Source organism: Electrona antarctica, assembly GCF_951216825.1.
Source record: "Electrona antarctica genome assembly, chromosome: 15".
Classification (NCBI taxonomy): domain Eukaryota; kingdom Metazoa; phylum Chordata; class Actinopteri; order Myctophiformes; family Myctophidae; genus Electrona; species Electrona antarctica.
Window position 1 is genome coordinate 29,392,876 of NC_136796.1, and position 15,705 is coordinate 29,408,580.

At 43.2% G+C, this 15,705-nt stretch overlaps 1 protein-coding gene across 1 annotated transcript; it reads left to right on the plus strand.

Moving 5' to 3' along the window:
* Positions 1-1,597: 1,597 nt before the first annotated feature.
* Positions 1,598-3,742, plus strand: LOC306938032 (grpE protein homolog 1, mitochondrial-like; the record flags this gene model as incomplete). The annotated part of the gene is made up of 2 exons (XM_079522055.1): positions 1,598-1,779; positions 3,012-3,742. The coding sequence occupies exon 2, from the start codon at positions 3,125-3,127 to the stop codon at positions 3,740-3,742; it is 618 nt and encodes a 205-aa protein (XP_079378181.1). The 5' UTR covers positions 1,598-1,779; positions 3,012-3,124.
* Positions 3,743-15,705: the final 11,963 nt, after the last annotated feature.

Consider the following 15,705-nt stretch of genomic DNA (forward strand, 5'->3'; position numbering starts at 1 on the left):
AACACACATATGTCTGAGAGATGTCTTTGAACATCACAACTCCAGACTCTCAGTCATATTGCATTTCCCCCCAAAAGTATCTTAATTAGTCAGCGGCCCATGAAACTGTCAAAACACAGCCTAAGCCTTTTCTTTTTTCTTTTTTTTGGTAAAATGCAAAGGGACTCAAGTGGCACAAAACTGTAAACAAAATCTGCACTATAACTTTCTTTAGTGATTCCAATGTTATTTATTCAAATGGGAGGGGGCAAAAGTTCTATATGCACACACAAAACAAAAATTACTTCAGCAATGAGTTCAATAAACTCATTGCAGCTCCAGGCTGTCTGGCACACAGCAGTCGTGGCTGACCAGCTGTTGCCACGGGCGACACAGATACTGTCTGTCCCACTGCCAGGGGGCGGAGCTACATGAGGAGGGGTGGGCGGGGTTAGATGATGAGGAGCTGGGGCGGGGTTAGATGACGAATGGTAGTTCTTCAGAATCACCTGACAGCTGGCGAACACTGTGAACCTGTAATCTCCACGCACACACACACACACACACACACACACACACACACAGTTGATAAAGTGCCCCTTGGGGAACAGGTCTCCACCAGGATAATAGTGTCTGTGATGTTTTGACAAAATTTGTAGGAGTAATATATGAAAAATCAAACAGAACCGCGTTGAACACATGACTATAGAGGTAGTGTATACCGATTTGCATTATGTATGGTTACAAGTAATGTAAAGAAATGTGTTTAACAAAAATTGGTCTCATGATGGCGCTATAACAGGCTGATGTGGAAAATGCTGGGCAAACGTTGGTGTCCAAATAAATAAATCTAGTTGTATATATCTATCTATATCTATAGGCCTATATTCTCTTTATTATTTTCTATTATTTTTCTGAGGTCATGGCTGTCAGTTCCCACCTGATGTTGTGTGGGAGTCCAGACTGCTCCAGACCGTTCTGAATAACTGCTAGCTTGCATAACGTCTTCAGACTAGGACTTAAGTGTAAGATCTGTAGGATGATGCAATCTCCCAGTATGCAATTGCACATTGTACCCGACCAATCCGGTCCTTTCCCCTTGGGCTCAACCTTCTTCCAGAAGGTCTTGGAATTAAATTTCCACATATCATTGAAGCATTGTCCCAGATCAGAGTTGTAGCCACCAAATATATGTACACACAGTTCTCCATTGTAAACAATATGTATCGTGACTGAGGACATAATGCCTTGATTTTGTTGATGTAACTTGAACTATTTGTGTCCACACCCCCACAGGGAGTGCAGTCTGTGGGATACACTGTTGTCCAGAGAGACCACAAAAGGCTCTGGTCAGGCTCTGCCAGTGGACCTAATGAGCCCAAGTCCCCTCACCTGTGCAATTTCCAGCCTCTGCCTCAGCCTATTGATTGCCATGGCAACCCCACACCTGCCAATTGATTACTTAACCAGTCCACTTTTCACAGTCAGTTTGCACTCTTCAGACACAGGCAGCTAGACAGATAGAGATCTCCATGTGGGACACAGACAGTTCAAATGGGTACTATGACAAGAAGTCGGCGATGATAAGGGTGGCCCTCACTTCTCACGGGTGTAATTCTGGCAAGTTTCGCACACCAGCAATCTACTATTTCACATAGGCTAGCTCATGTTGGACTTTCTGAGAGTCTCTGTGCGGCTGGTTTTGCATACCTGTCCTTCTACACAGTGGTGGAAAGTACTGTGATGGAAAGCATTGCAAGCTTGAGCACACTGAACTTGTGAAAAGGGACATTCTGCACAGTGAGTACTTTTACTTTTAGTACATTTTGATGCTGATACATTGCAGTATTGATACTTTTCTTTTTTTATTTTCAAAATCTTTTTATTCAGGTTTTTGACAGTAGCCCAGGGGCAAGTATTAAACAGACATATAAAATATAAAAATAAAACTCAATCCCCTATCCCACCCTCCCCCCACCCACAATCCCAAGGATAGTCGGAAAAACAGTCTGGAGGAAATAAAATAAATATATATATATATATATATATACACATACACATACACAAAATACATGCATACATAATTACAAAAAATAAAAATATAATAAAATAAAATGCAGATTTTTCATAGCAGAGCAGATTTTGTTTCTGTTGTGGTTTGGCGTTGGCCGAGGCATAGGCACGGCACACTATGCAGTTTGTGTGTTTGTGTGTCATAAACGGGCCCCAGGTCTTGTAAAACTTTTTCTCAGAGCCGGCAATTGAAAACCTTAACATCTCCAACTCGAGACAGGACATTATATCACGAAGCTACTGTCGGAGCACGGGCGGGGCAGCATCCTTTTATTTAAGTAAAACATTTGAGTACGTTTCCCACCACTGTCCATACTTTTCCGGAGTCTTGTATAATGGTCGGAGGCTTTCACTCCATCCCACGTGTTTGAGAGGTGCCCATTGAATATTCGATCTCCATGTTATATTGAGATATCCGACATATCTTCTTACTAAGCTATCCAAGTCTAAGTAACGTCACAATCTTCATATTCGGACCGGGTTGATCTAGATATCCATATATGGAGACAACCGAGACATCTATAGTGCTGAGATCATGCCAATGTAGAACTCCATATATGGATACATGCGACTGGCATTGTCATCGTGACAAGCTTCCAGTCAAGCCCTCTATAAAGAGTGATTGTTACCCTTGAGTTAAGAGGCAACAAGTAGTACTCGACCTCCTATCACCTCTAACAGCCTTCATTCCATCACTTTTTGTGCTAGTGAGGATATTTGGCCTTACAACTAATATAAGATATTGTTGTGCCAGGGATCTAGACATCTCGGTTAAGTGCTCACCGACCTCCATGGAACTACCCATTAACACCTATTACACAGAGCTGTGCTGTGAAGCAATAACCTGTTAGCAGAAACTGTCCATCAAATGCCAAGTTTTCACCTTTTACGTGCATCTCACCCAAACCATCTAATATCGCCATTCTCTCCTCTTTATGTTGATTGGGTGAATTGACTAGGGAGTTTGTCATACCCACTGCAGATTGATCATTGCCTGCACACTGAAACCAGAGCCAGCAGGTTTGTGTGTCCCATTGGCGTGTGTGTATAGTTCAGTTGACGGAGTGGAAAGATGGCGAGCCGGTGCATACGAACAGTCAGACGGAGCTACTCTGTTGTAGCCTCAAATTCACTACTGCGGACCAGGGCGTCTCCGAGGTTGCTGTGTACAGCTGCCCAGCAGAAGGATGGACAGGCTCATTTGGAGAAGAGCCAGCTAGAAGAGCAAGTCAAGGAGGTCATGGAAAAATATAAGCGGTCCTTGGCAGACATGGAGAACCTCCGGGCAAGGAATCAGAAGATGGTGGAAGACGCCAAGTTATATGGGATCCAGGGCTTCTGCAAAGATCTGCTGGAGGTGGCCGACATCTTGGAGATGGCCATGGAGAGTGTTCCCGAGGAGGCGGTGAACAACACCCACAATCCCCACCTGAAGAACCTGTTCGACGGCCTGGTTATGACTGAGGTGCAGATGCAGAAGGTGTTCACAAAGCACGGCTTGGTCAAGCTCGACCCCGACGGCCAGAGGTTCGACCCCTACGAGCACGAGGCCTTGTTCCACGCACCTGTGCCGGGCAAGGAACCCGGCACTGTCGCCATGGTGACCAAGACGGGCTACAAGCTCCGCGGCCGCACGCTCCGGCCGGCTCTTGTCGGTGTAGTAAAACCCCCTGAGAGCAGCAGTGTCTAAAGTCCCTCCCATTAGCCAATTTTAAAGATGGGAGCGCCGTGATGTTTTTCACCTTAACCTCTTAAGCCCCAATCCCCCGCCGGCGGGGGTAGCGGCTGTCCACCTCATGAACCGCTCTCAGCGGGTAAATGGGGCTGGTCATGATTATTATTATTATTATTATTATTTATTAATTGTAGTATTTTTTTATAATGTTATTTGTATGTGGACACCAGTTCATTAAGTATGCCTGGTTTGCATGGTGGGTGGTGATGGGTAGTGCTCCACCTGAACTGAATTGCCGCACCCACAGCTGTAGGGAAGGGGATGATATTGTGATGTCACCATATCACTGTTTTTTTCATTGGCATATTTGACTGTCAAGGTTTCAGCCTCCAGGAAAAAACCCTAAATACAAAGGGAAGACATCATTGCACATAACAACCACACCAAGCTAGGTTCTAATTAAGTACTGTCACCTCATAAACACATAATTGTAGTCTGCTGCCATACCCATTTCAGTTTCCAATAGATTTGCTTGACTGGTGCGGCAGGTGGAATCACACCACTTAAACCCTATACAGTTTACCGGCGTCACCCTGTACTATGTCTGCTATTATGTTCTTCTACCTCTCTCTTTGCCCCAAATAGTCGATAGTCGATTTTGAGAGCTACTGTAGTAGGCGGGCTATTTTGACAAAAGTTTGCCACAGAATAGGGATTATAGAGCGTCGCAGTCCCGCCCCCCCTTTCATGACAACGAGAGACCCGGAAAAGAATTCCCCGTTCATTTTCATCATGACAATAAACATAATGTTTTGGGCCGATCAAATACATTGTTAGAAGAAAAAACAAAACAAAAAGTCTTGTAACATGCCTTTTTTTCTTCTTTCTAATTACTTGATCGGCCCAAAACATTGTGTTTATTGTCATGATTTGTCACAACTTGAGTTGGCTTTGTCCGCAGCGTAAACGTCTTTAAATAAATACTTTTTGAAAAGTGTATGAGGAAAATGAACGCGGAATTATTTTCCGGGTCTCTCGTCGTCATGAAAGGGGGCGGGACTGCGACGCTCTATGTGATTAATCAAATCTGTTACGACAGCTACGCCAATCAAGTGTAGTGGAGAACTAAACCGGATATAGAAACAGGAATGCCACCTGTGAGAATTAGTGGACTAGTTATGAGAGCCTTTTTGGGCATCACTCAGTTACTGTACTGTACTGTACTGTACTGTACTGTACTGTACTGTACTGTACTGTACTGTACAAGCCCTCCTCCCTGGCCTGTGTGTGTGTCTGTGTATGTGTGTTAGGCTGTGCAACAGTGACACTTGGTGGTGAAAAAACACTATAATGCTATTTTCGTGCTGGACACAGCCAGGGTTGATTGATTGATTGAAAATTGTATTAACAGTTTGCAGAATTAAAGTACATTTCAAGCACAAACTCGATACAAAGGCTGTTAACTGTGAGTGGACGACCCAATTAAGCATTACACTTGTTTACAACAGGGTCCACCATGTTCAATTAATCAAAAAGGGACACAGGCCACAGGGACAGACACATAGATGTCTATAGGAGTGGTTGCAACACTCGATGTCATACATCTTATGTTCTTTTCAAGATATAAAAGTGTCATATTTACAAATTAACACAAATAGGCAGCCAGTCTTTAAATAAAGTCTCCCATAATATTCCCAAGGCACACTTCCAAGGCTGTGTACTGTGCAATAATGAGCTTTAATTGGCCTCGGAAACAAAACACAGTATGCTCTGGTGTGCATGTGTGCAGTTGTGTGTGTGCGCGCACACACACACACACACACACACACACACACACACACACACACACACACACACACACACACACACACACACACACACACACACACACACACACACACGTAATTAGCAACTGTTGCTTGTTCTTTTGCCACTGGAGGATAATGAAAGGACAGTGAGTACATGGAATTGACCTTAAAATAAATAATGAATAAACCAGTGATTAGAAACACGCACGCGCACACGTACAGGCACAGAGAACAACCTCCTTCAAACAGGTGTATACGGACGGGCGTGTAAAAGCTGATTGTCTCCTTGAGGATATTCGTGATGTTAATTATCTGTATCATTCATTGTTGATTAAATGATCCTTGTGGGATCATGGCTGCAGGGTGTAATGGAGTTAACATTCCCTTCTAGGTGTTGCGCAGCAGCACTTATTGCTTGATTGTCTGACTTGCACACTGTGTCTGACTTGCAGTGTCCATTATGACAATGGTGTTAAAAGTGCTCAACTGTTTTACTTAAAGTCAAAGTCAATACTGCAATATAGAAACACTCCGTTATAAGTAAAAGTATCGGTATCAAAATGTACTTAATCCATTCTGTACGGGAACCCCTTTTGGTGTTTAAGCATTATGTTATACTTTAAAATAGCAGATCTACAAGCTCATAGCACGGCACCGAGTGCCGCGCTACGAGTTTGTAAATCTGCTATTTTTGAAAAAATCGTGAAAATTTAGCGAAAATCTTTGAATATATATATTCTTTCAGAGTGAATGTTTTTAACTCAAATCTTTGCTTCTGGGGGGTCCCTGGAACAACATATTTTCAGATGGGGGTCGGCGGCCAATTACATATAATTTTGGGGGTCCTTGACATGAAATATTGAGAACCACTGATATAGAAACATATAGGTTTTTCAGAAAACTGTCAGGATTTAGAAGACATTTTTTTTAAATTTCGATGTCAGGCCTATGGGTTCAAGTACCAAATGTAAAAGTGCTCATTATGCAGAATGTCCCGTTTCAAGTTTTCAAATGTATAGACATCTTTTGAAAATATCCGATCTACAAGCTCACAATTGTGTCGCAATGCGACACATTACTTTCAATTGGCCGAAATGTTTATTGGGGCTGAAGTGGTTAGTGTATGTTTAGTAATAATAATCTAAATCTACTAACTACAGTTTTCAAAATGTTGTGGAGTAAAAGTACAATAAGTTTTGGAAATGGGAAATACTCAAGTAAAGTTACTTTCCACCACTGCTTATTTCCAGGTATTAGGCGGTAATTAAGTGCATAATCTGTTTTTTGGCCCTCATGCATTGTTTAATTTATTGTTTATTAAGTTTAATGGATCACATTAGCCAACCACTTGGTGGCCGCTGATAAAAACAATTTTTGTATTTGGTGTGACGCCATGAACGGCGTCAGCCACACAGCACAACTTATTTTCCTGCATGAACGATTTCCAGCTCGCCAATTTAAAAGAATTAACAAAAATAGCCAATCCCTTAAATAATGTCTCCCATATTCCCAGGACACACTTCCAAGGCTGTGTGCAATAATGAGGAGCAGCTTTGTTTTCTCTTTCATGCAGCCAGTTGCAGTGGTGCACGTGCAAACATGTCTGCAATGGTGGGAAAAGTACTCAAATGTTATTATTTGTAAACGTATCAATACTATAGCAATACTTTACGTCACAAGTAAAAGTCCTGAATTAAAAATGTACTTGCAGTAAAAGTACAAAAGTATTTAATGGCATCAAAATGTACTTAAAGTACCAAAAGTAAAAGTATTCATTGCGTAGAATGTCCCATTTAAAGTTTTCAAATGTACAAATCTTTTGAAACTAGCAGATCTATAAGCTCACAATGCGTCACATTGTGAGCTTGTATATCAGCTATTTTCAAATGGCCGAAATGTATAGAGTTTAAGTGGATAATGTATGTTTTGTAATTGTAATCAAAATCTACAAAGCAACAAGTAACTAAAGTTTTCAAATAATGTAGTGGAGTAAAATATTTGGATCCGATATGTGGAGTAGAAGTACAATTATTGGAAAAATACTCAAATAAAGTACAAATACTTAAAAAAAATAGTAAATGCTGCATGTCTGAATACTTTCCCTCAAACAATTTTATTCTGTTGACGTATTTTTATTTGCATGGCTTTAGGTTTTGCGAGGCTCATGAGGAAAAGTCTAGGGATAGTAGTAGGGACATTTGCTGATTGCCAATAGAGAATGCACACCATATACAGCAATGTTTACCAGTAAGATTGTAGTGCGGATTGCAATCAGAAAAGAGCAAGTGACAATGTGGAAGGTGACATGCGATAATATGTGCATCCAAATTCAACAAGCAAACTTGTCAGGCGACAACGGAGCGACAGGGACAAGGACGGAATTAAGTAATTGGCAGCTCATTCTCAACTGCAAACCGAGACCTGTAATTCCGTCTGTTTCTCTCGCTCACTCTCGGCACGTCATACTGGTATAATTCAACTCGGCTGCCAGTGAAGTGGCCATATAGAAGCAAGTAGCAACCTATAAATCTATTTAGTATTCCAACCATTTACTGGTGCTGCACGGCGCACAGGCAGAGCACCCGCCACTGTCTGTCAAGCTGTATGACAGAGTCACCTAGTTGGTAGCGGTAATGGGAGTGGCCGGGGAGGAAATGAGAGGGTGACGAGAGGTTGAAGTATCAGATCAGCTAGTCCTCATGCAAAATGCATGAGCGCCAGGCCGGGGTACTGTGTGTGTATCTAAGGTGTTTCCGCACACGAGTCTGGCCGAGCGCATTTGCCTTTGATGATAAATAACGCGCAAGGTGCAGCCGTGCTGGAGCCAATTTCCTCTGTGGGTGGGGGCGGGGATGCGCGAGACGAACAAGAACGTGGGCAGATCTGGAGGAGATTGCCTCTAGACTGTGTGTTATGTCCTGACTTAAGCCCCGCCAAGTTTCTCATTTAGGCTATTTGTTGCCTACTCTATAATCCTGCGGCGCAATGAACAGGTCGTGAGATCAGAGGAATCACTAGACTTTACTAATAGCTCTAAGCTGGAAGAAAAGCTATCTTTAATAACAGATTTTTTTCCAAGTTCAACTTTATTGTCATGTATATTATAGTGAATGACAGACAATGCACTCTTGCGTATACACCATATACAGTACATGATTATATTTTATACAACTAGTGTCCTGACTCCTGGCCAGTATAGAGACCAGGATTACTGCATGTTTTTGTGAGAGTACCTACCCTAGGGGACACCATTCAAAGTCCACACAGAAAGGCCCTTTTGTCCACCCCTCCCAGGGTATGGGCACTGATGATGTGGAGGAGAGAACACGCGTATGAACCCCAGCGCCCACAGCGTCCCCAGCGGGAATTGAACCCAGGACCTTCTAGCTGTGAGGCGTCAACGCTATACCGACTGCGCCACTGTTCCCCCAAAAGGCCAAGATTCTGGGAAAATCGGTGGCTTCAAGTGATCGGGTGATCTTTGCTGATGAATGTTCAGCTCAAGCTTGGGAGGTCAATTGTTTGCAGAAATCAGATTGCACACTTAACCAGGACAGGCTCCCCCACGAGGGTGCTGACGTGTGGTAGCTGATGGTCTCTTCAAGATCTGTTGGAAGAAAGGCCGTGCAACAAAAGTTTGGAATTGTAGGAAAAACAAAAGGACAAAAAGTTTCCAGTGCTGCTTTTAGCGGCATCACTGCTTCCACCAGCACTGCAGTCAATAAATATCTGAGACAATCTCCCCATTGCTCCCATATATCAGACAGACTCTAAATCCAGTCTGGGAAGCATTCAGTGCTATCTGATCCCTGCTGACACACACACACACACACACACACCCACACACACACAGTGCCACATGCATCTACCCACCTCGCATGGCTGCCTCTATATTTCATAACATGTCATGTACCAGTGTGAGATATGGCTCCTGATTTCATTTGTGTGGACTGTGGAGCAATGGAGGACCTCTTATCTCACTGGCATTGAAATAGCCATGGATCAATGTTGTTAATATGTCGGTCTCGAACTGATGGCAGTGTTTACATGTTCCGGAAGATAGACCCCATGCATGCAACGGTGAGGAACTCTATAAAGATACAAGCAGGCGTTGCTATACATTTCCTGTGTTGTCAACATGCCGTTGTACGATGTTGCTACCGTTCATACCTTTCACTAGGCCAATAATCATTCAAAGTAGCAACGTGCTTTGACTATGAAATGTACTGTCTGCAATTTTTTGCCCATATATATAAAAACAATAGATGCAGTTCGTTGCAGTTCGTTGGAGCCATGTGTGTCGACGGGAGGTCTAAACAATTATATTCTGGGGGCGGAAGTGCGGAAGGCACGCTACACCGCGCCACTGCCACTCAAGTGACTACTGGCCAATCACAGCACATCTATTCCGGGACTTGTCCGACCCGAACATCCGCTCTGTGACGCACGAGGAAGCTTCTGTGAAACACCAACGCGGAAGCTTGCCCTCTCTTGAGAGCATCCGCCCCAGAGCCGGAATAGGTGCCTTTCTATGTTTTTTGCCCATTTCCTACTGATGTGTCCAGTCAGAAATATGCAATAACTTCATACATATTGGTCTGCTTAAGGTAGGATATGTTGTGCGTTAAAGCAAAAATGTAATCTTCTTTGTCAGTAAGAACAATTTATCCCCCGTCCGAAGAGGATGGGGGAAGGATCAACATATGGAATGTCAGCTCCATATATGGAGATCTAAGGGTTTGATGAGGTCAGATCAACATGGTGTCCGTGAGGCCAGATGTATAGAGTTACATGGCCGGCTCCATATATGCAGATCTAGGTGATGATCCAGTCCACTCCATGTATGGCTATCCAGGGTTTGATGAAGTCAGTGGCGTGGTCTTAATATATGGAGACGGCCATATATGGAGTGTGCGTGACGGACTGACTGACATGAGGCGTGACTGACTGACATGAAATGCAGGTTTTCAGTAAACTGTGACCTATGGTCTCTCAACAACCCACTTATCATGCTGCAACTGGAAACACCTTTTTGCAGTTAATTCAAAGCCTTTTCTTTTGATTGCAATGCCACTGTGTAACCAGCTCCATATACCAGCCTGTTTGGAAATTCTGCAAATTAAGTAGACCAATCAACCCTGTAAGTTCACACAACCCATATAATAATGATTCTGAATGCCAGATGCAGAGTTTTAACATTTGAAATTATTCGGTAATTTCGGACTAATGCGTGACAAATAGCTTTCTCACTCTTGCCTCCAATCTTGGCCCCCTCTCTCCTCCCTCACCATCATAAGGCTCTTATTTTCTAATAGCCTTCTTTCTCCACTGCTTCCCGGCTGTTTGTCAGGAGACGTGGTGAAAAAAAACCATTGGGAAAGTGAGGGATGAAAAGCTGCCACTTTTGCCAAAGGCAGTTTTAATTGGGGCTCGGGGGAAAAGTAGCCTAGGGGAAAAGGGAGCTCTTTTGCAGATTCTCTTCTGCTGCCTTTATGAAAGAGATGCCATTTGGGGGAAAGGAATGTGGTTATGTTCACGAAAAATTCAAAAGAGGAAAAGTTGGTGCTTCAAACAAGCCTGCATGCATTTGTACGTGATTTAAAGGTGTGATTCTTTCTCCCTAAATGGCGTATAAGTTACACTTTACAAAACACAAATTAGCTTATTCTCATGAAATCCCTTTGCAAAGATTTCCAACAATTATACTGTATGTATGCCCCATTTAACAAACATTCAAAATCAAGTCTGTTTTTGAAAATGTATTATTAACAACCCCATACGTTACTTGAAATGTTGAAATGAATATATTTTTTTGATCTCATACCGTCGCTGTCAGATAGAAACCCTGTAATATGGAAACCTCCATATTTCAACTTATGTTTTTCTGTCAATATTTATGCCGTACTTCATCATATACAATCGTCGCTATCTTCACAATTTTACATTTAAAAATTATGATTAAAAAAAGAATGGTTTTGGACATACAAGGTTTTCACTCGGCAGCTACGATATTTTTAATTTGCAACATTATGATCTGCATCTTGGAACCAGTTACCAGACTAAAAAGAAAGCAGTCAAATTGATCATTATTTTTAAAATCCAAATATTTATTTTAAAATATGAAATTGACTTGTACCACTGTTCGGTAATGATACGCATATTTAATCTCCACCACTGTCCACAGCTGATCTCGCTCAATACTTGGCTAATCACTGTCATGTTTCTTGTTCACTCTGCCCGCAGGCCAAGGACCTAAATCGCCAAATTACAACGATAGTTATGTAATATTTGGGATATAACAATAAGAGTGCAGTTATAACAGTGCACAACACTGTCATTCCGGCTCATGGAATGTATCGGTACTAGTCAATCGCAGGTGTTGTGAAATACTTTTGTTCTGTTCTGCAAAAGCAGGACATTTCCCAGGTCTGGATAACCTCAGCTGACTGCGTTGATGTCAGCTATTAATGAGCAGAAAATAAATAGTCATTTGGGATAAGCTCAGACATTGAACTCACAGACAGGCATCATCCATTATATATGAGTGTATTAGACTCAAACAGTCCAGTGCAGGGTTAGAAATTAACCCTCCCCCAGGGAATTAATTAAATGAAGACCTACCTGATGTATCTTCAGGGTCCAAGGCACTGTTTTTAATGATGGAGGGATCAATCCGAGGCCTGAGCTACTGTGGCAATCCATGTCACACATAGAAACCCTTTTCATGAAGGACAATGTCGAGGCCAAGTAAACAGTACAATCATTATTGTTAATTTATCCATTTGTACAAATGGATCATTTTGTTCCATTTGTCAACTCTCTGAGTTGAATTATTTAACAGTGAGGATTTTACAGTGCAGGATGCGGTTTTGTTGCAGTAGCTGGGATGTGGCTCCATCTGAAATGACAAAGTATTTAATAATAATAATAATAATAATAATAGCTCAAATTTATATAGCGCTTTTCTAAATACCCAAAGCGCTTTACATAGGAACACTAAGAACAGACTTTATTAAGAAAAAAAACAAACCAAAACATAACAGATACAACAGTACAGGGTTTATTTAATAGTTGTCTGTCCAATTTCAGTGCAACATTAGGCGCACCACTTAAAATGTCACTTTTAACCTGTTGTACTGCTGTACACCTAAACATGTAAATAGAATGTTAGATGGACTTAAAGATGGAAACTTGGCTTCAAACAATATTGTGCATATTTGATATCTCTAATATAATAATATAATATTTAATAATATTCATATTTGATAACTCATTAAATCTGATGCCCTGATGAAGATCGGTATAGGTCGAAACATGTTGGTTTAATAAAGATTCTTCTCCTTTTTAACATTTGTGTGCCCAGATGGCCGGATCTCTTTCCGGATTTTTTCAATAGATGTCTCATCCCGACTGATCCAGGAGCACCTTTTTACTTTTTAAATATTTTGTATATATCTACCTGCACTTCTCCGGCGAGCACCTGGTTGCTTTCTTGCCTCTAGTCTAGACTCTCATTAAATCTCCACAAAACTCAGAGTAAAAATAAAATGTTTGTAGTTATTTGAAAACCTAGAAGAAATGTCTAATCATCTTTAAGACACTATGTACAGGTATATGCACATGAGGTTCCACAGGTTCACATGGCGGTACAGTAATTCACTCTTATCGTGCAAGGTCACTTGCCGGTTCCCCCTGCACCAACCTGTCTGTCTTTCACTTTACCTGCTGTCAGTGCACACATAGATATCAAAGGGGGCTTCAGCCCCTGCCCTTTTACCCGTCTGTAAAACAACTGCCCTCTCCAGACCACGAACGCAGCATTTACTATGGTGAAAGAAATGCAAATGCCCTCCTCTCCTTTCCATGCCATGCTGGAAGGCAGCAATCAGGATAATTGTTTTTTTCCCGAAGTCTCCTGAACTAATTTGTTTCTAAATCCATGCCATACACCGCATCTCCAGTAGATAAAGAGTGCTGGGTTGCGCCCCGAAAATAGCTGATCTACAAGCTCTCAACGCGTCGCAGCGCGACACATTGTGAGCTTGTAGATCAGCTATTTTTGCTATTTTGGGACAAAAGTGCCCTCTTATGGGATTTCAGCCCCTGCCTCTCTAACACTCTCTGCACATGCCTGCCTGCTGTAGGCCACTTGCAGCTGTAGTTCTCACTGTAATATGAATGACGACATACTCAGTCGAACTCTCTGAAAATGTTCAAGCTTTCATACTGGTGCCTTGAAGCCTCGTCCGTTGCAATTTTTTCTCTTTTCTTGTTTTGAAGCATCACCTCAGCCTCTGTCAACTTTGACCTCAGTTTAGTAAAGATCTTCCTTCTCTTTCTCATGTTGCGAGTGGATGTCTGCACAGCTCGCTTTAAAACTCAAAGCGGGACATTCGGCATATTGAGTACTTTCTACTTTTGGTACTTAAATTACATGTTGATACCGATACTCTTGTACTTTTACTCAGGTACGTTTTGAATTCCGGACTTTTACTTACTAACGGATCGAGTATTTCTACATTGCAGTATTTATAAGTAAAACAATTGAGTACTTTTTTCCACCACTGGCTATTCTTCACCAAGTATCAGGGATAGGACCGTCCGTCCGTCCGTCCGTCTCTTGCTTGGTGTCCCCTCGGCGTCCCTGCTCCTGACTCCCCCAGTCCTTCATACCCGCGTGGCGGCCCGTATTGAGTTTCTGTCCGAGCACAACCAACGCAGTGCCAGCGACGGTCGAGCCCAACTCTAAAGAAACGTCCATCACGAGTCGTGCGGGCAGGAGGAGCCAAGTGCAACAACAATGGTGGCGGGAATGACCCCCCCCCCCTGCTGACAGCCCGGCATCACCAAGAGTAATTGCCTGTCATGTGCTGTACTGTTTCACTTTCTATAAAAGCGCCCTCTGTTATTCATTTAAAGTTGAGCCGGGGCGACCAAGGTCACCACGCATGTCCTGCAAGGGGATAATTGAATACCACACCTTCTCTCCAGGCAACAGCCAGATGGGCAGACGCTGTGTGTCAACAGTGGCTGGAGGTTAAGAGGAGAGGCCTTTGTATTTGAATGTGGGCCATTACAGTAGATGTACGTTGTCACCAGTGCATTTAAATACTGGCAACAAGAGCTGCCCCCCCCCCCCCCCGCCACACACACACACACACACACACACACACACACACACACACACACACACACACACACACACACACACACAGATCATACTGTACTTTCCGCCCTCACTGTCCATCGCACTTGCTTTTCAACTTACTGTACATCTCCATAAGAAAACTGAGTGCATTGGGTGCATTGGAGACTAAAGGGATACTCTACTCAAGTCAATTCCCTTCTTCTCTGACCTTCCCTCTTCATTCCTTTTTTGATTTCTCTCTTCCTCTTCCTCTTCCCCCTTCTCTCTTTTTCTGGTTCCTTCTCCCAGCAACGCCCGCCCGCCCACCGCACCCTGTCTCTTGCTTTGACGTTTTTTACATCCCGTGTTGAATAATAGATGTCTGGTGCAGAGCAGGGCCTTGGTGTGGATGTGGACGGGGTACCGATGCTCTGTGTTGAATGGGAGAAGAGGCTGGTTGAACAGGGGGAGGAGAGAGGGGGTGTGTGTGTGTGTGCGTGCGTGCGTGCGTGCGTGTGTGTGTGTGTGTGTGTGTGCGTGTGGTGCCGCAGCAGAGAGATGGGGGTATGTTAAAAGATTCATGGGATAGCCCAGGTCAGCTGGGGCCTCCTATGCTTGCTTCTCTGTATCAGTGGCCGCAGCAGAGCCTACCTACAGTACCACCCCAATGGCAGACAGCGAGGGCGAGTGTGTGTGTGTGCGCGCTCAGTACGCGTGTGCACACGTATCGATCGGGCAAGACGGAGATTGCGGGTGTACTGTGGACTGCAGTGGGAGGTCCAAAGGAAAGAAACGTAAAGAGGGAGCCGAGAGGGCAATGCAGGCGTTGATACGCATGTATGTTTATGCCTGGGGCCATATTGTGCTGATTAATATGTAGTGGCCACTGCACTAATGAACAGTATAGTATATGATTCTGTAAGGGTCGAGCAATGTGCGCATAGAACTCTGTGAACCGAAATCCGGAAAAAGCACGACGGGGTCGCCCGCTGTGGATCTTCGACCTCGTCTTGCCACAAAATGTGAAACATATTTACACACAA